Source organism: Sander vitreus, chromosome 9, assembly GCF_031162955.1.
Source record: "Sander vitreus isolate 19-12246 chromosome 9, sanVit1, whole genome shotgun sequence".
NCBI classification, from domain to species: Eukaryota; Metazoa; Chordata; class Actinopteri; order Perciformes; family Percidae; genus Sander; species Sander vitreus.
This window is the reverse complement of record NC_135863.1, coordinates 19,332,953-19,357,025: the sequence shown is the minus strand read 5'-3', so window position 1 is coordinate 19,357,025 and position 24,073 is coordinate 19,332,953. Positions and strand designations below refer to the sequence as shown.

General features: G+C 41.2%; 1 protein-coding gene across 1 annotated transcript in view; it reads right to left on the bottom strand.

Moving 5' to 3' along the window:
* Positions 1 to 24,073, bottom strand: part of atf6 (activating transcription factor 6) — a 34,554-nt gene that overhangs the window by 7,000 nt on the left and 3,481 nt on the right. Inside the window, exons 5-15 of the mRNA XM_078259096.1 lie at positions 22,687 to 22,810; positions 21,937 to 22,140; positions 20,045 to 20,202; positions 12,840 to 13,025; positions 12,588 to 12,679; positions 11,078 to 11,218; positions 9,473 to 9,568; positions 9,273 to 9,375; positions 8,416 to 8,486; positions 6,765 to 6,876; positions 3,109 to 3,193 (exon numbers count right to left, since the gene is read on the bottom strand). Coding sequence (XP_078115222.1) covers positions 3,109 to 3,193; positions 6,765 to 6,876; positions 8,416 to 8,486; positions 9,273 to 9,375; positions 9,473 to 9,568; positions 11,078 to 11,218; positions 12,588 to 12,679; positions 12,840 to 13,025; positions 20,045 to 20,202; positions 21,937 to 22,140; positions 22,687 to 22,810 — 1,372 coding nt within the window. The remainder of the gene's footprint in view (positions 1 to 3,108; positions 3,194 to 6,764; positions 6,877 to 8,415; positions 8,487 to 9,272; positions 9,376 to 9,472; positions 9,569 to 11,077; positions 11,219 to 12,587; positions 12,680 to 12,839; positions 13,026 to 20,044; positions 20,203 to 21,936; positions 22,141 to 22,686; positions 22,811 to 24,073) is intronic.

Sequence of the window (24,073 nt, the reverse complement as noted above, 5' to 3'; positions counted from 1 at the left end):
AGTCCTTATGAGGAGCCACTGCTCAGCCAGATACATTTTCATTTCAGAGAATCAAGGCGGCCAAGGTCAAGTAACTTTACCAGAGCCCCTGAACCATGGACACACAGCGAGACAGAAACAAGCGAAAGGGGAAAATCAAAGTCTCGATCTACGATGTTCAGTTATTGACCGCGACAGACCAAACGCTCGCTCCAGATTAGCAGAGTCTATACACCTCCTCCAGATGAAAACTATTTAGTGGCTGGAGAAGGAAGGCATTCCTGAAGGAGAGCAGCTACAGGGAGCTGGAAAGAATTATCCTCCACTGTGGAGCAATCATGCTCCAGCAAGAAGACAGTATTTCTGCTTTTCTAAGTGTCTCGCCCAGCTTAATGTGTACATTCACACTTAATCACTTCAAAGTTCCAAACAAAGACAACATAAATCTAAAATGCGACTTGATGGCTGTCATCTCGGTGACACATGGGGCTTTACATGTTGAAGGAAGGAGGACCATGCGGGTGTAGAGAACCACCAGCAACCTCTTTTCAATGTCAGCCTCTGTTGGCTTGCTTTTTAACTACAGTCCTATCCGGCAACGAGGAACTACCAGGAGGATCAGTTGTGGCATCTGAAACTGAAGCTACCGTATGTGCATCTGTGCTAACATGAAACAGTCTTCTCTGAAAGATCCAGCCAGCACATTAGATGCAAACACACTAACACCCGAATCAAGCAGGAAAAAACGTTTGATAAAAGCACAGAAGAACACAATGTTTGCATTTATGGCCAACTGCCGGCATCCATGACAGATCATGCAAATCGAAGGTCCTTTTCTTGAGCTAATGGGAATCTTTCCAGACCCGATATCTTTCCCTGAATGCCACCTTTGTTTGACCATTTCAACAATTAGCTGAAAAGGAGGTCTTGGATTTCACCATTTACTGCTATTTCAATGGGCCATCTGACCAGCACGGACTTTAACATTCCTCCCTGACAAGACCAACCAAGAACAATGTTTACCTTCATCAATCTTCATCTCTAACACCCCCCCCCCTCCCAGAATTATTTCCTGTTGGCCATGTCTTCCCTGTTGAGTAAAAGGCTCATATTCCACTGACTCACTCCTCTCAGAGCTGGTTGACTAATCAAATCTATTGCTGGTGCTTTGCCACAGACAAGACAAGAAGATATCAGAGGAACAAGAGGATTTCTGATAAAAATGCCAGGCAAACACCCAACAACAACAGGCCCTCTTCCCTAATTGCTCACACCCTGCATAAACACAATCCCTCTTCAGCAGGTTTTCTTTCAGTTCACTGTCTTGCAGGCTTGCTGAAAACAAAGCCGCCTGATAATTAACTGCAGCATTTGGAGAAAGAAGACTTTCCACTGAAATCTCTGATGACCTGACTTTGACATTTTGAATCGATAATCAAGCAGAACTAAGAAATATGGGGAAAAGCTATGATGAGCTCATGAAAATCAAAAACATCTGTATGCATAACATTTTGGCAACAAATGCGGTAATCGAAGGCCAAGGTTCTTGCCGATAGAGTTCTGATACTGAGGCGTACCTCATGTATACCAGTGATGCATTTTTTTGATGGGTTTTGTTTTTGAGGGTAGGCAGTCAATTAAACAGGTGATTGCATCTCAAATGGGCTAGTGGAAACCACCCATCCAAAAACCACGACCCCCCCCACATTGACGAGATGTGGACGGCAATTGTTCTCTTTAAAGCCCGAGACACACCAAGCCAATAATTGGCCGTCGGACAGTGTGGCGAGGTCAGTGACTCGAGTCTGTTCAGTGTGTTCCGTTCCGTCGTCCATCTGAGGGGCCGTTGGCCTTCATTTTGGCCGATTTGACATGTATAATCGGAAGGCGGGCACTCCCGGCAGTCGGACTCAAATGACCAATCTGATTGGTAGAGTGCTAACCCGGAAACCAGACCCACGTGACGCGTTCGTCCAATCAGCTGCCGGTTTTCATTTTTGGGCGACAATACAGATTAGCGCCGCCTGCTGTTATGGAGACGTATTACGTCTCGTCGCTTTGGTGTGTTCCGAGGCACTTTTTTGACCAACTCGGGGAGACTAATCAGTCCAACTGGTTGGTGTGTCACGACGATAAGAACTGGAGAACGCTGACCAATCAGAGCAGACTGGGCTTTTTCTGGTGGTGGTGGGGGAGGGGAGCTTAAAGAGAGAGGCGGTTAAACGGAGCATTTCAGATAGAGGGTGAATACAGAGATATTCAGACAGATAGTATGAAAATATAATGTGAAAAACAATGTGTTTTATGAACATTAAAGCATGTAAACATGTTCAAGTAGAAATCCAAAATACAAGTATGAACCTGAAAATGAGCATCATATGGGACCTTTATTAAAACAGTTGGTGATGAATGTAAAGCCAACAATTCAAGCAATGTGTGTATGAAGGGATAACAAAGATGTGGTCACACTAGGTTTTGCCAGAATAAAAGGCATTTATAAATGTTTTTCTTAACATTATATCTTTAATATAAGAATAATAAAAAAATATTTGTAATAAATTAAGTAAATCTAACAAAATATACACCTCGCTGCCAAGGCCTCAACTTGATCATTTTGAGTACAAAACAAATAAAAATCAAAGCCAATAGGATATGACCATATTGAGTCAGTGGCTGTACAGACACTTGACAGCATCGCTAAATGCTGAGTATAATCAGAGGCTGAAGGACATAACAGAAACCACAAAGGGCTCAGAGGGAGGTAGGTAGAAAATACCTTCTACTAACAAGACGCCAGATGTCCAAGAATCTTTTTGGCAAAAAAATCTTGTATAAAGAAACTTCCATTTAACTTAAATAGGCAACAAACACTCTGCGTCCAAGATGATAGATTTTGGGAAACAAAATACCAGCACATATGAAAAGAAAGGATCAGAATCACCTTAATGGGCTTATAAAAGCAAAAGTGCTCTATTTTGGTCATAGGAGTCAAGTGTCCTACGCCATAAGTAATGCATTCTTGTGGGGAGACGTGTTTCTGAATCTGCTCCCAGCTAGCCTTTCATCTGTTACATTGTGTTGAGTGACCAAACACCCCAACTGTTGTTGTGTCTGTGCTGCAGTGCATACCGTTTACGTTCATGGCTGGCAACACCAGAGACATCTTGGGTCGACTTCCTTTGTTGTGGTTGGTGGCAGGAAGTAGAAGATGATCCTGAAAACAAAGAGAAGAAGGTCATCAAGAGGAAAATACAACTCATATGGAAGCAAATAAAACATGTCAGATGGGTGCATTTGCCAGTTGTTGATCAAGATTTGGAGCCAAGTTTATAACTTTAAGGAGACCTACTGGAGGACTTGCATTAACAACATGAGGTTATCAATGATGCAATGGTCATCTGGGAAGTTCAAATGTCCTAACATAACTCAATAATTTCCATGAGGGCCTTTTCTAGTCACAAAATCCTCAAATTGAGCACTCACTTTTCTCATGCCTCACCCTAGCTAAACAGTTAAAATCCCTAAATCATTTGAATACTGTCACCTTGGGCCATTTAAGCATTTTTCTTATCTACGAGAAGTCTGAGATCAAATGGCAATAACCAGCATGGTTCCTGGGGGGCTATTAAGAATGGCTTTTCAATGGGAGTTGTGATGGAGAGAGGAATGCTTGTGTACACACACACGCACACACACACACACACACACACACAACGCTGTGTTTAGACTCAATAGCGCCTTAAATTAAATAAATACCAACTTCTTTCAAACTCCACACTTCCAGTTTGTAACGCTGGCTTTCTCTTATACATTTCTCAAGCCTGAGATAATCCATGATGCAGACATTATGCAACTGGTTGTGGTAGTACTACTCATTAAAAGTAAACTGAACTTCATGTGTAAAATTAGTGGAGTGCCTATTTAGGAAGAGTTAAGTGAGACAGGTAACACTGCAGAGAAATCACCCATGATTTGGTTTCCATCACCTGCAAGACTGGCTTCAAGAGCTATCAAGAGACCAACTGAAAACGGGTTACCTCTATCACACTTGGCTTGCAAAACTCAGCCTGGGTGAAATGAAAAATAAGGGGCACTGTGAAGTGAGGTGATGACAGGCGGGAGTATGGTCTGAGGTTGGGGAAGGGATTACTGCGAAAAGACAGGAAGGAGCAATGTAGGAGAAAGAAAAGAAAGTGTTGTTCATAATGCTGAATACATTTTATCAAAATGACACTAAATGTTGCACAGCTAAGAGGTTATCTTTTGGAACTTCGTTTGTAGTGTTTCTTCAGAATAAAGGGTTTGGTGTAATATACGGTCGTGGCACTGCAAGGAATTGGGGATAAGCTATAAAGCCCCAAAGGGAATATTACATGCTAAAAATGACTGAGAGGGTGCCTTGACTGTGTTTGGAGGATGGCAGGAAAACAAAAACCCCATTACTGCTCATCATGGGGGGGCCGGCAAGCTTGTCAAGCTGATATAACAGCTGCAGCTGCCATGACAACAGGTGTTTTTTCCTTGAACCCTATGGAATACGGTCCACAGTGAAAGCAGCCAGTGTTTCCACCACCTGACCTCAATGCACACTTACATAAAGCCACAGGTGCTAAAAACAACACTAGGAGTGAAGCAAGACCGCAAAACGACAACAGAGTGAGAGCGGTCTCATATTTTGGTCTTGTTGGGAGTTATGTTTTCCCATCAACTCACCTCATTGCACACATAAACAAAGCCACAGGTGGTAATGTATCTGTCAAGGGCTTAAAGTAACCTTGACCTAAGCATGGATCTCTCTGAGCGCGCAACACACTGTAGGGACTGATCTCAACTACTGGCGAGGGCAAGAGCGGGTCATGATGAGGCCAATGAGTTGCCTCAAGGGACTAAAGTCAAAATTAGTAGTGATTGGCTTTAAAATCCAAACAAAATTCTGCTTTGGCAGTCTTGTAATAACTTCATACCGACTGAAACAAAAAGAACATACCCCTGCTTTTGCCGACACACACACACAAAAAATCTAATAAAAAAGGTTTAAAGAAAAGTTCACACTGAATAACGATCTGTGTCTTTTACTATTTAATGCTTCGTAAAGTGTTTTTTGTCATTTCTAATAATGCTTTTATTCCTTTAACCTTTCCCACTTATTAAAACGAGGATAAGTCCACTTAATTTAAAAAAACCACATCCAAAAAGAGCTGGGAAGTAATAAAGAGGCAGGATTGACTTTCACACACTTTCAATTGTGAAGATTTTCTGCATTTCTTAGTCTTCAGTGATTGTAAACTTAATATCTTTGACTTCTGGTCTGTAAGTCGGACTAAACAAGCGCTTGAAGACCATTACCTTGGACTTTTAGATATTAGGATTTGCGTTTACAGACCAAACCGCCAATCAATTAACTAAGAAATAGTTGCATGCAGCCCTACATCCTCATATATTATATATATCTCATAGCTTTAAAATAATTGAAAAGCCTATTTTCCCATAGTTGTTATTTCAACTGTGATTAAACAAAAAAAGGTTACCATTTTTCAAACACAAGTTTCGTTTCATTTCATGTTAGGTTGTGGTATTGTTATGCTCTTTTCTGTCAAGTGTTACTATAAGCCATTTTTCAACATGTTAGTCAAGAACTACATTTAGGAAGAGTCCATACATCTGGGTGATTTATCATAGCAAAATCTTCGGTCAGTAAGAATCAAACCTTGGGGATTACTCTATTACTTTTGTTTAACGGTTTGGTTTCAAAGTTTAAATATCTGAGAGGTTTTTGCCCGCCCTCACTGCTCATGCAACACAAAGCTGCTAGAAACTGATGGACAGCTACTTGACCTGTAGAGGCCCTCAACTCGGGTACACCATAGTGATCATTGTCCCTGCTGTCACCATGCCAACCGAGAGCCAAGCTTTTTGTGACTTGTTTGGTGACAAGGGGTCTTGATCTTTGACCACATGCTTCAAAACTCCTGCCCCACAGCGTAATCCTGAGAATTTAAGGGCTTAACACCACACAGAGGTGTTGAGTGTGATATGAGCTCTTTGGAACAGTGACCAAATGTGTTTTGGGTAAGAAGCATATCTTCATCTACATGTGTCTTATTCGACACAGCTCAGTGGCAAGAGATGGAGCAGCAACTTCCCATGGTAACGAAACACAAACTACAATGGGGAGAAAAGAGTTCCTCTGCAGCAACTTTGTTTTCTTTTTCTTGATAACATAAGAAAGAAACAAACCCAAAGTAATCAAAAGAATTCTTTATAATATGTCCAGAAGTAATCATATGAAGAGGGAAAACTCAAAACAGGTTCAGAGTCTCAAATGTGGGAAAAATGGTCAAATGAATAAAGGCCAAGAAGATTAACAGTGACATATGGCCATGCCTAAAATCAAAAACATGGTCTTGATGATTGCAAAGGGACTAAGGAAACTGGACTGGAAAGAGATAGTTACACCCTTGGGCGTAACTACCACCCTTCATCCCCTTCCCCGCCCTCCACTTTTCTCTCAAATCTCTCTGTTGAGGAACCAACCTATTACATATAATTTATGATTCATAAGTTACTCTTTCTAGCATTAACATCAACACTTTTTATGCCCAGTTTGGAAGAAGGAAATCTCATGATAAACACAAATTGATCAGTGTTGAGCTGTGAAAACTTCCATTTAAGTATTATTTTTACTTTATGAGATCAGTTTAATCACCGTGTCAGACTTTGTGTGGGAGCCAGCGCTCGTTTCTCCACTCAAATCAGTGGAATGGACCAAACAAGTTCAAACTCACCCTGCGGAAAGACACTACGTAGAAAGTGTCACCACGACGATTGATCTCATCAAAGAAGTCACTGTAGGTGTGATGAGGTGCGTAGTATACCTGCAGCTCACTGCCAGGATTCCTGTTGATGAAGAATAACAGAAAAGTATGAGGAACACTGAAAAACACTCGACAAATATTCAGAAATGGGGAGATAAGGACAGAGACTGGGTTTCAAAACTTACACATTTACTGCTGTTCAAGTGCTGATAATCAATGTTTGGTGCCAGAGAAATGTATTATTTTTGGCGAATTTCATGCAGATGAAATTCTTTAACTGTTTTAATATCAGATTTTTATCAAAGCTCTAATATTATTTGATACGTCTGTCCGTATAACCCCGAAACAGACTCCCTTTCTACCTTTTTGTTAGAAAAAGTTCATTCCATCATCATTATGACAGTGGAGCACACAGTCACTTGGCATTGATTTGCATCTCAGTCATCTAGAGCTGCAACTATTAGTCAATTAATCAGTTAGTCGATCAACTGAAAATTATGAACTATTACTACTAAACTATTTTGATAATCCATAAATTGTTTAAGTCATTTTTCAAGCAAAAATGCCATAAATTAATTCTGGTTCTGCTTAAATATGAGAATTTGCTACTACACAGATTCTCTTTGGGGTTTTTTAGTTGGTCAGAGAAAAAAAAACTAAATATATGACATCATCTTGGGGGATTGAGATGGTCATTTTTCACTTTATTCTGTTTTGTAACCAACCACTTGAAAACAGAAAATAATCAGCAGATTCATCAATAATTAAAAGTAATCATTATATGACATCATGATAGTTGCAGCTCTACAGTAGTCTGCTTCCCTTGTTTCACAACCCAGCGGATAATACAAGTTTTTGCAGACTCTACTGCTGTGGCCTGGCTCTAAACATTATGTATACAGCAGGACGGCCACATACATGAGGATGAAAACCAAAATAAAAAACTGTTAGGAGCAACCGTTCTTGTGTATTTCCTCTTTTCATTCTAGTTCTGCTGAAACTGATTTCTCCCATTTTGTCCTGTAGATTTGGATGTTTCATAGCCAGACTTACAACTGAGAAAAAAAATATACTGTGGGTGGCCAAAAAAACATTTTCTCCATCTGCCTGATCCAAACTATACGGGGCAGTCCAGCGGGAAAGGTTCTAATTGACCACTAAAGCTCTGAAGCAGTTTGGAGGGTCGTGCTATAAAATCACTGTATCATAAATCGGACAGATTGTAAAAGCCGATAAGCGGGCAAACGCCAAAAATGTGGATATCAAGGCATAAATGTTATTTTTCATCACAGTCCCATTCAAAGAGCCACTCTGGTTAAGTACCACTCTAAAACAATGAAACATACTAGTATGTTATGTCTACAGTTGCTTTACATAATCTGTTTCTGTGTATCCCGCTGACAAAAAAACACGTCAGTCTGCAGCTTGGAAACAAGATTCAACTCACTGTTTTGGTTCACCAGTGTTAGTTTACCACACAAGAGGTAGTTACTGTGTATTTGTTCTGATAGATCCACTGGATGGATCTGCCCTCTAGTCTAGTCAAAAAATGCTTAATGCAGCTTTAAAATAAATTTTAAAAAAAAAATCTGAAAAAAGACACAAATACACTGCCACTCACTTTTCCTCAGTAGTTTCTGTGTATTGGACCGTCACAATCTGGGCACTGTCAGCCTCCTTATTCTCGGTTTTCTGTTGGGAAAAAAAAAGAGGAGAAAAGGGCTATAATCTCTTTATATTCTTATCAACTAACCACTAGAGTGAACGGGATAAACTGTTGGCAACTCTGTCGAATACAAACAGACTGACTAAATGACCATCATTTCAAAACATCTACAAATCAACACACACATTCCAGTCCCAAGGTTTGCTCCTGATAAATCGCATCTAGTTTAGGAATCTTAAGACTTAAACTCGCATGTAGAACCAACGCATGAACAGAAACACAATAAAAGAGTTCTATATTATTAATATAAAAATCACATATGTTGAAATACTGTTAAGATGTATGTGCGTCTGTGGGGCTTAAACAGCTAAATACAGGTGAGAAATAAACACATCTACGTCTCTATTTAAAGTAAAATGAAGAATGGGTATATACGAACTAGGCATCTCCGAGTGGATTAGACCTACTGTGACAGATTTGGGAAAAAATGATGGAAAAAAAGGAGCAGGGGGCACTAATCCTACAGCTCCCCTCTAAGTGTTTACTTTCTCAGGGCTGCCGGATTAAACTCAGCCCAATGAAGAGAAATGTGAGGCAGAAAAAGGGAAGGTGTGAGGGGAGGTGAAACAGTGGTGAATGAGAGGCTTTGGTTTGCCAAAAAAATAAATAAAAAAATACTTTATATGACTAAGTTTAGTTTGTAAGCTTTATTGCAAACACTAAACATCACGCAAATTCTTACACCGCCCATTAGATATGTTGTCCTGTTTTTTTGTTGTTGTTTTTTTTCAAAACCTGCTGCTGTGACCTACCAGAATGGTCCTGGTGGGTTTGTGACTGCTGTTACTCATGCGCCTGGATTTGGTCTGCTGCACTTCATGACGGTGGACCCAGCCCCTCAACTCATGGGCCAACCTGCCAATCAACATGTATAACATTATTTCCTTTGCATTTTTGTAGTCTTACTTGAAAGGAGAAAAGTAGGCCATACATGAAAGAGTTCATAACTTACTGTATGCACTTAGTCCTGTTAACAGGAGGCTGGCAGGGGGGAGGTGGTCGGAGGAAGATAGGATCTTTCACCACCATCAGGGCCTTATCCTCAGAGCTGCAACGCAGAAGAAAAAGCAGATAAAGGGTGTTAAAGGAAGAGGAAAGTGATTGCTTTACAAGACTGTTCATATGCTCTTAAATCAATGTAAGAATTGCAAATAAGAATGTGTTAAAAAAATTAAATATTGTCCACATGTTGAGAACATGCTCTGAATGTAAACTGAGCGCCAACATGGCTGCCTGCCCTCTGATGGAGATGAAACACCCAGAGTGGATTGTGCAACAGGAAGCAAAACGGCACCAAAAGAGAAACTAGCATGGCTTCAATGTGGGGACAATTATAAACCTTTTGAATGTCAGTGTTAACTAATGAGTTTTTAATTGATTCCAATTCCTAATACTTGACATGTGCAGACGTGGCAGATTCAGACGATCCACATGCTGCTAGAGCGATGATCAGACACATGCTACAGAGAAGTGAGCACTGCCACCCTGCAGCTCACATCCAGTCTGATTATGGACAATGACACAAAAACAACAGTCTGGGTTGTTACCATAAGGTGGGTTTACAATACATTATGGATCAGCAGCACACTGCATTGCATAACTCGACGTTCCTCCTCAGATGATACTGTGACTTTAATTAACTGTTATACCTCTGCGAATGAATGATTATGTTGCTTGAGGTGATGATGTAGACTGTCCACAGTCAGTGCCCACCTGCAGGGGGCTCGTTATTAAAACGCCTGCCACAGACGTAATATCTCCCGTGGGTCTCTCTGAGCCGAGCCAACACGTCGACTACGCCTTGCGTTCCCGTCTCTAAGAGACAACATGTCAGCCCACAGAGCCTTGATCATAACTCTAACTGGAGGGGCCGTATTAACCTTCCCGCATACACACCTTCCTGGTCAGTGGGACCCCCAAGATTAGGCTGCATATTTCCCCCGTCATTCTCCGCTCTTATGCATTTGGTGCCGTCACCCCTTTTGTAAAGGCTAATGTGTTCCTTCCTGCCCACGCTGGTTTAATGCTGCTGGGAAACCTGATACTACAGCTAAATGGTTTGCAATAACATGTAACATACCCTATGCAGAGATCTGACAAAACACAGGCTGGCAATGCCATGCAGACATTCGACACTGACCACCTTGCAAGACATCATTGTCAGGACATGGGGGGATGCAGGTAATGTACCAAATAAGTATGTTATTTATGCAATTTACAAATGAGACTGCTGTGCCTCTATCGCATTTAAAGAAGAAAAGAAAAATATATAACACTTTAGAAAAATAAACTGTTACTAGCAATAAAAAGTTGGATGTCAAACATGGCCTGAGCCCAATTTCCCACTTTGTTACTCAAAGCACAACTGCTGGCCGACTAGTCACGGACCTGGAGGCATTTGAAAAGCAGACATTTGGACAGAGTTGGTAATCGGCTAGCGCGCCTGTTTACACATGCCGTAATGAGCTGTACCAGTTCAGACTGAGCCCAGGCACAGGTGCATCCGGGTTCGCTGACATGCGGTTGTGTTCGGGGGGGGGGGGGTTGAGCACATTACCTGTCAGCCATCTCAGAGGGGCCACTGCCAAGGGGATCAGGGCCCATCACAACCTCAGTTTCTGCCTCTGAGGAGAAACCCAACAGGTGTCTGCCGCCATGCTGCATGGAGAGCTTGGAGCCTGGGCCACCCTGAAACAGACTGAAGAAACAGAAGACAGGTGAGGGAAACTCAGGATACTAAGAATGGAGGAAACAAACTGAAAAGAAGAACCGGGTAATGGACTGAAATAACCGCTGAATTCCATGTGGCCCACATCCTGTCCACAGGAGGGTTGTTCGTTTTTAGCCACAAGCAGATTCTGAACTCTGATCTAGACTGCATAACCCAAAGCATGCTGTGGCGCACACACAAGCAAAAATACACAGTCTCTTTATAACGGTATTACTACACTGGGTGGCATTTTCATTTCAAAAAGATCCAAACTCAAAAGCGGGCATATTTCACATTCCAAAAGAGAGCCCAAACACAAAACACACAGATGCGAGCACAGGTACAAACACACACAGACTTTAGCTACTGTGAATTACCACTCAAGTTGCAAAAGCAAACTCATTCATGGGTCCCAAGAAACCTTTTCATGTTTAAGCTCTAGAGAACAACTGAGAGAACACATTCCCAGCACAGAGCCAGATAATCAAAGCTATCCTTGTGGAGAAAGTTATTCCTAGGAGAAAACAAACATTTTTATAACGTGATAACAGAGAAGTCATCGTTATAGTTGGATGTGGACTTGAGTTGAGTTTGTGGGATTACTTACATTTATAAGTGATACTGTAAATATTTACTTTCCTCCCAACCCAGCCGGTTGTTTTGAGACTTATTGATCCATTAGTCAGAAAGTCCTATAAACTCTGGCAAAAACAACAGAGGAATGGAGCATACACACAAGAGCCATTTGGCATGGATGAACATCACTGGGCTACATTACTCTGGATGGTATCACATGTTACTATTGAGTTCAGGTACTTTTGTTCAGAGCATTTAAGGGAAACCATTATGAATGAATGTGATACAAAATCTTTTGCATTGATTATTTGTCATTATAAATAACATAAACAAGTCATATCTAAACTGTTGGCAAAAGATAGTGAGATGATTGCTTGTTTTTAATTTGTCAACTTGTTTAGGCGAATGTGTTCATTACCTTTAGTCAAGTGACATATGGGTGAAGTAGGTTTGTGTGAACTTATTGCTTCAATGGGAAATGTTCTGCTCTGTTTTTAATAAACGTTTGTGCGTAATGTCTTACATGATTGGCGTGATTCCCACAATGACTCAGGGGGCTTTCCATTTGTCTTCCTTCAATAATTAAACGGTTGTGCATCCACAGTGTGTTGCAGATACCAGTAATCTTTGTGTATCTGGAGCTACAGTATGCCATCATCAGCGTGCTTTTGTTTTGAACTGAATTTAAGCTTTTAGAGCCTAAATTAAATTGTTGTGTCTACACTTAAAAGACACAGAGAGAGAGAGAGCCATAGTCACACATTAAGCGCCATACCCTCACCTCATTGGTCCAACGTTAAGCATGACGAACACCAACACCACCATGAGGCACACAGCTCTCCTCTTGGGGGCCGTTACCTTTAGTACTGTGTTCTGCAGGAAAAGTTAGACATCATGTTGTATTACAAATGACAAATCACAGATACGAGTCATGTGTAATTCACACAAGGCTTTTGTTACTCTGCGCAGGCATCTTTTATAAGTGGAAGACTGTGTGGACGTATTGGCAGAGCAGTGGCTGCTAGCCTCTCACCTCACTCAGCAGGCCCTCCAGCTGTTTCTTGAGTGTGCCATTCTCACTCTTGAGCTCCTCATTCTCAGACAATGCCACTTTCAGGCGAGCTTCCAGCGAGAGCAGATAATCTTTCTTCTTTTTCCGAGACAGGGACGCCGACTCGCGGTTCTTTATCATGCGCTGCTGCCTCTGTCCAAACTTGGACTGGAGTGAGAAGGTGACAAAGACAGAAAGAGACATTGGACAAAGGTTATTATGTCATGTCACCTATTTTTAATCACATATGGATGTATCCACTTCACAACCTACCCAAAAGAGGGATGGTTATTGTAAGAAAGCAATAAATTGCCTGCTTGAGCCACCTGTTGGGTTGTAGATCATTGGTTCCTCTCACTAGTGTAACATCATGTTTGTCTAGGCTCTCAAAGGCATTTGGTTAAAAATAGCTTCTCATTCATAAGAGCAATCTTTTTCTGTGAAACCACCCAAACAAGTGTCTAGAGGAAAAGTAGGAAGAATGGATATACACACATGTAGGTATGCAAAACAGCATAGTACAGTCAATGGTATAGATGCAACAGTATGCATTTACTGCCTTTTCCAGACTAGAGCTCCAACATCTGCTTTGTCAATGTTTTGCACTCACACATCCACTCATTCAAACTCAGGAGGACGTATGTGGTGAACAACACTGGTGACATCCTAACAAGAAGTGTGGGAAGTGGAGGAGAAGTTTGAAAAGAGGGACCCTGGCATGAGAGAGAAAAAAAAAAAAAAACAGTAAAAAGACACAAGTGAAAAAAGGAAAAGGAAGAGGGGAAGGGGAAGCCGACATTAAAGCCACAGTCGGCTTTGTTATTCCCACCGAGAAAGAACACCTTGGCCGTCGATGCTCCAGTTTACTACGGTGATAGAATAATACAAAGACATGTTCAAGATGTGTTGTGAGGTTAATGCCACCTCTGCAACAAATCATGGCTTTAACATTGCCCCCAAAGAGCCCTTAAGTGCACACAATCAAGCTTCTGCTTGAAAATATTTACACCTACATCCTCTGAGAGGTCCAGAGGTCGCCTGCAATGCCTCTGTAGTATATGTGAAAAAAAATTGTGTTTACGGAGTGTGTCTCTTGAGAAATGGGTTCACATCTGAGACACAAACACAGAGGCACTATATACGTTATAGGTCTGGATGTAAAAAAATAAATAAATAAAAAAGTTCAGCCATAGTCTTAATTGCCGTAATTATAGCTCCTTACAAAGTTCTTACAATATGCACCATTTTCTATTTAAATGTTCTTCAAGACCTTATTACAAATTAAGACTGCCCAAACCTCTGAAACTACGAAAAGGCGAACAAAAGCATTTTTAATAAATAAACAAATTAATAAATAAAGTTATAGTGGTTGTACAGTTTGTTTCCACTAAGGATAACCAATGGGATTCCTGCCACTCAAGGCCAGTGAGGTGAAATCTAACCCAAATAGCGCATATCTTAGCATGTCTCAAATTAACACCACCCATGTGTTTTTACCCAAACAACTTCATTGACCATCCAGTCCCCAGCTACTCATCTCCTATCCTTCTCCAAACACAAACACCCTCCTCAGGGTAAGCCTCTAAGATCCTGGGCCTAATAGCCCCGCTGGTGATTAAGTTATTTGGATCCCTGTATTTGTGTTCTGTCTCCTGAGAAACCCCTCTGTCTCCCAGCCCAGATCTGGGAGCCGTGCCACTAGCCTGAGCCTGGGAACGCTGCAAGTAAGCAGTTACCAGGGAGTGGAGAGTAGGGGGAACTTCACATCGCCACCATATTGAGGCTGAGTAGGAAAATGTGGGGCAGGCGGCAAAAAAAAATGAACCTCAATTGAATGGGTAAGAACGCAAACACTGGTTCAAACTCAAACTATCTAAACTAACTGTCTGTGGGAAACTGCCAAGGCGCCCATGAGCAGGGCACTTTCCTCCTGCTGCTCCTGCACAGTGGCCAACTGCATGTTGTTGCTGAAAGGTAGAATTGCCTGCTCAACAACTCTTCAATGGATGAGTGCAGGTGAAGAGAGAGAAAAGAAGAGCTGACAAGGCAACAGGTCCCAGCATGCCTAACTGTCACACTGCTGTTGAGAGTTGACTCTTTCCATTCAGCATCTGAAGGGTTACTCCAGGAAGAAGTGGGTGATGAACCATTAACCTATCCAAGCGGGAGGGGGCTTAGTTTAACAAGTTTCCTGATTTTACTGTAGGTCATAAACACCTATAACCACGGCATGCAGGTGAAATAACTATCAACCTGGGATGTCGAATTCTCTCTTTTTTTGTGTTGCAGTTCACTCTTTGGGTACTCAGTTTCTCTTAACTCCATTTTAAAATCCACACGGTGCTTAAACTGTGCTGTGGGTTAAACATGTAGTTGCAGAGCAAAAGCGAGAGAGCACGTTGTTCCAGTTGTTTGTTTTCCAATGAGGTATTTAGGTGACCGTTAAGGGAGAAACTGGTATTTTCTATTGATGTATCAAATCACAAAATTCACACATTACAGCAGGGTTTTGTAAAATATAAGGACTGCCTGTGTGCCTTACTTTGTCATTAAACATTTAACTTAATAAAATAATATCATTTTACACTTTGTAATGAAACAATGGAATTCTGTGTGATGTATTTTCAATAGTTTTTCTGCAGCATCATATTACACTAAAAGCAGCTTTTACACATTTGGACAAAAACAACCAGATGTGGTGAAAAAACATGAGCTCAAAGTCCGGGAAACGTTCAACAGATTTTTAGCACATGACGTGTTCAAATCACTAGGTGTATTTAAGTAAGAGCTTTGCTGTTACATCTCTAACATCTATGATGGATTTCTCCCTGTATGAGTGTTGAATAATGAGCATAGATAATAAGACAAAATGTGTAATGGGATTTTATCAAGCTCCCTTGTAGCTCTCCAGGAATTTTCTCAAATGGGATACATTTTTTTCCTCAACTCAACTGAGCACTCCGATTTGGAAACTGGACACTGATGCAAAAGAAAATTTAAAGACGTGAAAGCATCATCTTCTGTGCTGGATGTAAGGGACCCCTTTCCATCTGGCATTACACAATGCTTTCCTGGGGTCCCCTCCTATAAATCCTCCCATCCTAGTAATAGGAGGATTTGTTGAGGCGTGCAGTTCTAGGCTGGACTGTTTTTCAGTCACGAACACACACACAAACACACACACACAAAATAGGAGCTCATTACATTACAGTGAACCAATCCCTGATGACTGTTTACAGCTGTCCCAAAAGCTTCGTCCTGCACAACACCTGTCTGAAGCATGTAATGGTTAGCAGCTGTTTAACACCCGGGCTTATTAAGGCTAACTTTAGCCCAAAATACAGTACTGTAACTAACATGAACAGTGGCACACACATGCAAACTGTAGATATAACATGTAGTAACACCTGGCGCAAGCATGCCATCTTTAACAGCCAAACCAGTGAGGATATAAAGTGAACACAGCTGCAGCGGGTCCGAACACCAGCATCTCGGTGGGCCACGGAAACAACTCTAAAGTCCATTTAAAGCAAGACCTCCAGGATGCAACTTTTGAAAGATGAATCAACAAACAACTGAATTTATATATTAATAAGCAATGAAACATACCCATACTCACTTAAATACACTCAGGGGTTTTGCTGCTACACTTGGTCTGGTATGAGCTGTAACTTGTGGTGGCTAATGTTAACATAGATAATGCTGCGTAAGAGACATTATTGAGCCACTGACTTGGACTCTTTGTGCTACGGTTACCCTACCATTATATTATATATATATATATATATATATATATATATATATATATATATATATATATATCCATTATAATTGTCACTTGTGGCTACCATTTAGCAAAACTTACATAGTCTCACTTTAAATCATTAAATAGCTGATATGACACCCAGATTCTGCAATATAAATATATTTTTCCTACATTCACTAAAACATCATTAAATCATCATTAAAAACTTGAGAAATGAATGGAGGTATCAGCTCCAGTCTTATTATCCCCCCTCTCAATTATTGCGTTCAGTCCCTCCCCTTTAATCACCTATTGTAAACTTTATTGACTTGCTTAGCTTTACAAATGGCTGAGAGGCGTATTTGTTTTGGCCTCTGAGGTTTGGAATTCCTCGTCATTGTTCTCGTGGTCTGGCACGAAGAGTGCTTCTCCAGGCTCGATTAACCCCATGATAATTGGACAAGTTCCTCTCGGGCCCTTTCAGGGGCCAACTATTTTTACAGCCATAGGTCAAATGTTACCATTCATAAAAAAAAAAAAAAAAAAACACCTGTGAAATTTCGGTTGAGGTTTATCATTGAAAAGTCTGATGGAAAACTTTGTTAATGTCAAGATAAATTGAGCAGACTGGTAAAATAGAACGTTGCGACATTAGGTTATGACTAATGTTTTTTCACCGTGATGTTAGCCGTGATGCTAAAAGCTGAAAATTGGATGAATTTTCTGTGGTTGTCCCACTCTCACCACTGCAAATGATTCAGGATACATTCCACAAATGTAACACACATGATTCTTCAAAAAAGCTACCCTTATGAACAACAATGCATTTTTTGCAACTTCACTGCCAGTCAGTTTGAGCTAGCCGGCGAATGGGAAACACTTTGAATGTGGAAGTTTTTCTCACAGACCAAAAGAACAAGACAAACAGGGGAGAAGACGGAGTGAGAACACATTTCTCACTAAAGGTCAGACTTTAGCAAGCCTTTAGGGAACTCTTGTGCCGGGGAGCAAAGACTGAAACAACAAACGGCATCTCTCGGACCTTTACGATGGAGGCTGATTCAGACTAGCAGAAGGAGGCAGTTTATTCAAGTAACAAAGAGAAGAGAATCAGAAACACAGACCTATAAACTAGCCCCAGATCTTTAAAAGAATATCAGACTCTCCTACCCAAAATAAGTCCAGCATGCACAAAAGCTTGTATTAAGAAACCACAAGTTTGTACCATAAACAAAACAAACTATAATTGAGTTTTCTGTTTTAACTTTTAAATCTCTGGGGCAGTCCCTGCTACACTTAATAGTACCTTATAAAAGTCCCTGAAAGCTCTGTGCTGTCCTGTGCTGTCATTACACAGACCCAAGAGAAATGAGTGCATGAGGCAGAAATACTGAAGATCAGCAGGCTGTGCGTTAACAGTTGCATGTTTGTGTGTGTCTTCTGTTCTCTGCAGCTGTCCTGACATCACCCCTGAATGCAACACACGGAAGGATCCACCCTCTGTCATCCACATGGAGAGTAACATACTTTACACTGTCTGAACTACAATTACATAACGTACATCTTTCCAATGAAACCCCACAGGTACAAACAAAGCAGAAGCCAATAATGACCATGTGTGGATTGTTTGTAGCTCCATGAAAACCAGAGAGGCTCGTGATTTGTAACTATCACGCAGATGCCTCTCTTTTAAGAGTAATAACTCAATCAGTTCACAAATGTATCCAACATGGAAACCTCTTTCAATTTGATGTCATAGATTTTGTCACAGATCTTGGTGTCATTTGCATCTTTACAGACAGAAATGGTCCATGCAGTGTTATAACTTTTCCTTCAGAGTGGAAAAACACAAGCATCATCATACACACAAAAAAAAAAAAAAAAAGTCTAACTTTCTCCTTTCAACACTTCACTTTCATATTTAACACAGAAATTAAAGTTAATGGTTTGTGAAATTAAAATAAACACTAAAAATAGGGTAAGATGAGTGAGTTTATGTTGGACAGGTTCCAGTTCAAGTGTGAACATGGCAACCACAACATCATAGTTACATAGTGGGCAGGTGCATGCACGCCCATGTGGCTACGCATAGGCATGCAGTGGCATGCAAGTGCACGCATGCAAGTCCTTGCATGTCCACACACAGACACACACAAAGACAACACTTCAAAAAGGTACTATTCAGTCCTATGAAGAGGCTTCGTCTAATCAATTGCTTGGACATATTCTTAGTTAGGCTGTGAATTAAAGAGGATATGACCTTACGAAGAGCCTTTGAGGAAACATCCGACAGATTAGACAGAGAAAAACAGAAAAAACTAAATGTTTGACAAGGGAGTCAAGGTTCTGTGTTTGACATTTAGTTTGAGCAATGAGATGTCCATTAGAGCTCAACAGTGTGGTTCCGGAAGTAAAAATCCTATAAATTTTCTCAATAAGGATATTGATTATCAGCCACAATGTCTAAACCATCCAAGGTAGACTCAGAGGATGTGAAATGAAAGTTTCTGCTCCTGTAGAAGCTAGAATTCCGTATGAAATCAACCATTTTAAGAAAGACATGTTTTATTTGCGATCTTATGGAGAAATACTACACTACCCACAATCCTAAGTGTAACAGCAATGTCTCTGATTGGTGGAACTTGCTGTTACCATGGAATGGTTTACCGCACCAACAAACGGCTAGAGCGAGCAGCTACCATTGAAGTCTATAATTGTTTATGTACACACTCTTGTACCTTTGCCTTATTTGCAGTTTTCAAAATGTTATTTTGCGCCAAATCAAATGTTTTATGGTAACGATTCATCTCTTAGCTGGTTGGCTTGGTTCCAGGTATAAACCTTTTTACAGTATATAAGCATTTAATGAAACGTCAATGGAGATATTGAACGGGGAAAAACACTACCCGAACCAGAGCCGTTAAAAAAAGTGGGCGGTTACTGTTGAGCTCTATAGGGTTTGGGAACATGACACTACTACATGTATTGTATGTACCTAGATTTACTGACTTGATTTCTCAGTAAACAACCTCCCAATTGTTAAACGTGTAACCAGAGAAAAACAGGTGGCGTCCCCTTGGAGCCATGCTGGTAGTAACCAATGAAGACAAACTGAGTGGTCTGAAACCATTTCGAGATCTCTGATCAAATAACATGTTTACAGTTATGTGGGTGTTTGACAACATATACAGAAAGATGTATAATTGGCAGCACCTATGTGTGAAATCCGCTATAATGACACACAATGTAAATATACAGTAATCTTTTGCATGGCTGATTATACATAAGTGGACATTTGCCATTGCCCCTTTGACTGAATGAGGGCAGCAGCACTAATCTGTGCTGGTTCTCATCTACACCCCTCTGTGTTTATATCTCAGGGCAGTTCAACAATGTAACAAGTAGGAAGACTTAAGTGATAAAGAGTGCGGACGGGACTCACTTCATCATCTGAGGAAGGGGTTGGAAGCGTGACAGGAGCAGCGACAGGAACGTGCCTGTTCTGGCTGAGCGTTGGCATGGTGACCACATTGGCAGTGACAGCCCTTGTTGTCTGGATCTGTAGCACCTGGCTTGGCTGCGACAGCACTATGGTACGTCCTGAGAAAGAGTGTGCAATACATTTTCAAATTACAGGTCTTAACCTATACGCTCATACTATAATCATATTTTTTTACAGTATAATTAACATTGAATAACACTGACTGTGATTATGTGTGTCTGTCAGTTTGTTCTTATGTTTGGGTTTATGTTCTTATCCCACGTTTGTCTTGCTATCTATGACAAAAAAAACGATCAACCTGATATTCTCTACAATCTGGAGGCTGCATCAGTCTGCTGTTGAAAGAGCCTCCCACTGCAGATGGTACAGACCAGCTCATTGATCTCCTCCCCCCCCCCGTCCGTCCGTGACCTACATTAACCCCTTGTCTTTATTGGGACTCTGTGTTTAAAGTGCAGGTGGAAAAGATGTTTACCATCTCGACCTGTGGTCTTAAACCTTCACATTCCAAACGGAGAGGTGTGTGAGTTTTATGTGCATGAACACACATAAACCTGCATGTTGGCCCAAATTCAAAATGGATTATGGCCTGAAAGAAAGAAACTAGCAAAACCTCAACAGGACACGATATTGTGTTTAACAAAAATTGTTTAAAAAAAGTCCTGTTGATGTAGGAGCCTCGCAGAGTGTAGACCGTGCCAGGAACCATTCCTCAACTGACCCAGCAACCTTCACCTCTTATACTAAACAACCTGTCAGTGCTAATCGTGGAGAAGCCTTAGCCAGTCTTCCTAATGAATGTGTGTGGTGCCAACGCTGTGTGTCTTGGGCCCAAGCTCACATCTGTAAGAAGAATTCATGAGGATAAAAGTCAAAAGAAATTATAAGCCTTGGAAACACCTGTCAGCCTGTTTGCTCTTTGGAAATACCAGGCAAACTCTATAAAATGTGAACTCATCAGTAAATATCTTTAATTCCTTTCTTCCATCTGTCTGATGCATAGGGCTCGCTTCTCAGCTGTGAATATTGCAGAGATCTTAAACCAAAGAGACTCATAACACTGAGCAGGCTTGACTTGACTTCCATCTGGGGTCCTAAACTGGATGTCTTGGCTTTAGCCATCCGCCACCTTGGCCATTACCAGGCAGACTGGAGACTCCTTGTTCAAATTCAAGTTGGGAGAGGTCAGATACTCCACCCACTTTGGGCCCAGGCAATGACATAAGTATTTACATTGGCCTAGGTGCTGCTGATGTAACCAGATTGGTAAACCAGGCAGGCTAAAAGCACAAAACAAAATAATAACGACTTTAATGCACGAAACACACAAAATCACACAGCAGCCCATAAATAGTCTTTGGTTTACATGTGGGCTATAAAACAAACTTTCCTGAGTGTATATTTATGGAGACTGATTCCCAGCATTGTTTTTTTCCCCCCAAGTGTAGCCCAAATGAAGACATATTTTGGTTACAAAAAGAAGGCATCTAACATCTTAAGGTATGATTTAGTTTTAATTATTTGACCGTCATGCAGAGTAGCATGGTACAGTGAGGACTAAGATCACTTGTGAGCATAAACTAAGGTTAAAGCCCCATCTGCTGGCCAATACACAACAATTAAATGATTTTTTTAAGCAAGAAAGACAAACAAATTAATGAGAAGTTACAAACAGCTCTAATATCATGTCATCTCTACATTTAAATGAATTACAAAATACTCTAAGTAAAGAACAACACACAGCTCGCTAATACATCCAGTGCCTTTGGTCTGATGCAATACAGCGCAATGTGAGGCAATGGGTCTTAATGTGTTGTAGTGTGAGCTCTAACCTGGAGGGGGTGCTGGTTGGATGTTGATTGGTGCTTGTTTGACCACAGGCAGGAGAGTGGTCTGCAGGGGCTGGATGATGATTGTCTTGGCCTGCAGGGGAGCTGCTGCATGAGCCAGGGGCACAGCAGTAATCAGTGGTTTCGGTTGGATGGAAACCCTCGGGCCAATCTGAATCGGCCTTTTGATTGGCTGAGCTTGTCTGGCTGGTGTGTGGAGATGGGGGTGGGAGTAGTGAGATAAGAACACAGGATGTATGTAAATACAAGTAAAAGGCTGACTCTAAGCTCAGGTGAGGAAATTTGCATTTATCGTTGCAGGGTATTTTTAGAAGCCGTGTTTTTTTTTCTCTTCTACAAACCGTCCCAAGTCTTTTTTAATGACACACGACTTGTATCGCTCTTTGTTTTGTTGACCACATCGCATAATTCTGCAAAACCCAGAGTGTGGTGCAAAACTTCCTCTGGTTTTTGGACAAAGCATACAAATATGGATTACAGGCGGCCTGTAGCTCACCCAGTAGAGCGTGCCCCCCATTTAGGCTGAGTCCTTTGCAGCAGTCCGGTTGGAATCCGACCTACGGCCCTTTGCTGTCTCTCTCTCTCTCTCTCTCGCTCCCCACTTTCCTGTCTATCCACTGTCACTATCTAATAAAAGGGAAAAGCCCCCCCAAAAAAAATAAATAAAAAAAATTATATATATATATATATATATATCTGCTAACGAGCAGATGTGTGTAGAGGCTGCCTCACCCCGGGCGGTCTGGCTGGTCCTCTTTGGAGCTTTCTTAGCTGGGGGAGAGATTACAGAAAAGCCACTGGACTCTGAGCAGACTGAAACAGAAGAGGACTGTGATTGTGGAGACAGGGCCTCATCCTAGAAGTGAAGCAGAGAAGACACGTGTCTATTAGATACTGGACATCTATTTAACCACGACATCAGCAGTAAACACAAGCATCTGGAATACAGTTAACTCCTACAAAATGGTTTACTGCAAACTTTTACTTGTAACTGCTTTCCATAATTGTATTTTCTTTGGCATCCCCATTATCCTAATGTATTTATCTAATACTTTTCCAATTCTGAATGTTTTACTGTCTTTCTATATTTCTTATGATTGTACTTTCTGTGTTGTTGTTCTGTATTTGTCTCTGTAATCTGACTCAATGACATTGAAAATGAGGGTCGCGGCCACCCCTCAATGATGCGTTATTATGGAACCCACGCAACTTCTAGACCCGCCCTTCAATAGCATTCACACACTACTATTGGCCAGGCGTCCATGCTTACGCAAGGTAACGTAACCTGATTTGTTCAGGTCCTATCCCCTGACCAATCGGCTATCCTAACCTTAACCACTCGAGGTCAATGCCTAACCCCAACCAATCGGCCTGCTTCGTAGGGCGGGACTTCACTAGAAGTTACGTGGGATCCATAATATTGCCTCAATGATCTGTTGACGATAAATAAAGGTTGAATTAATTTATTTTGACTTCTGCTGCTCAACACTCTTAAAAATGCACAGTTCTAAGCTGCGTCATGATTGCACAAGAGCCTGTCATCCGAACAGGCTACTAATGAACTCACATTACATCAGAGTAGCTTCAGGATCACGATGCTTGCCTACAGTTGCATCAGTCATCAACAAACTTCACAGAAAGTAGAGAACACTGTCTGACGAAATATGATTGTTGTAACATCAGATAAAATATGTATCAAGTGTCCTTGTCAATATTCAAAGACTCTGGTAGACAAATGTGTCCTTGGATTCAGTTAGCAGACAAACGTGTGCAGACTGTGTTGGGGCTAGACAAGGATGTAACCCTTGTCCTTGTTTTGACACACTGTGAAAACATCTGCCTGCTAAATTATGCTAATATGGCTAAACTTGTCAGCACCTTCCTTATAACGAGAAGGCGGGGCACAGCTCAGGCGGGCAACGAATTATTAGTTTGACAAGGTGTTTAAGGTTTTTGTTAATATTAAGTGTCTAAAGTGTGCATGTGTGTATCCAAAAGTAAAGAGCAGCTGTTACTGTTTGGACACCATCTGGATGAGGCTTTTACTTGTTCCAACTGCGCACCAAGAGGGGCAGATATGTGAAAACTCACAACCAATATAAATGGTAAAAAAAATTGC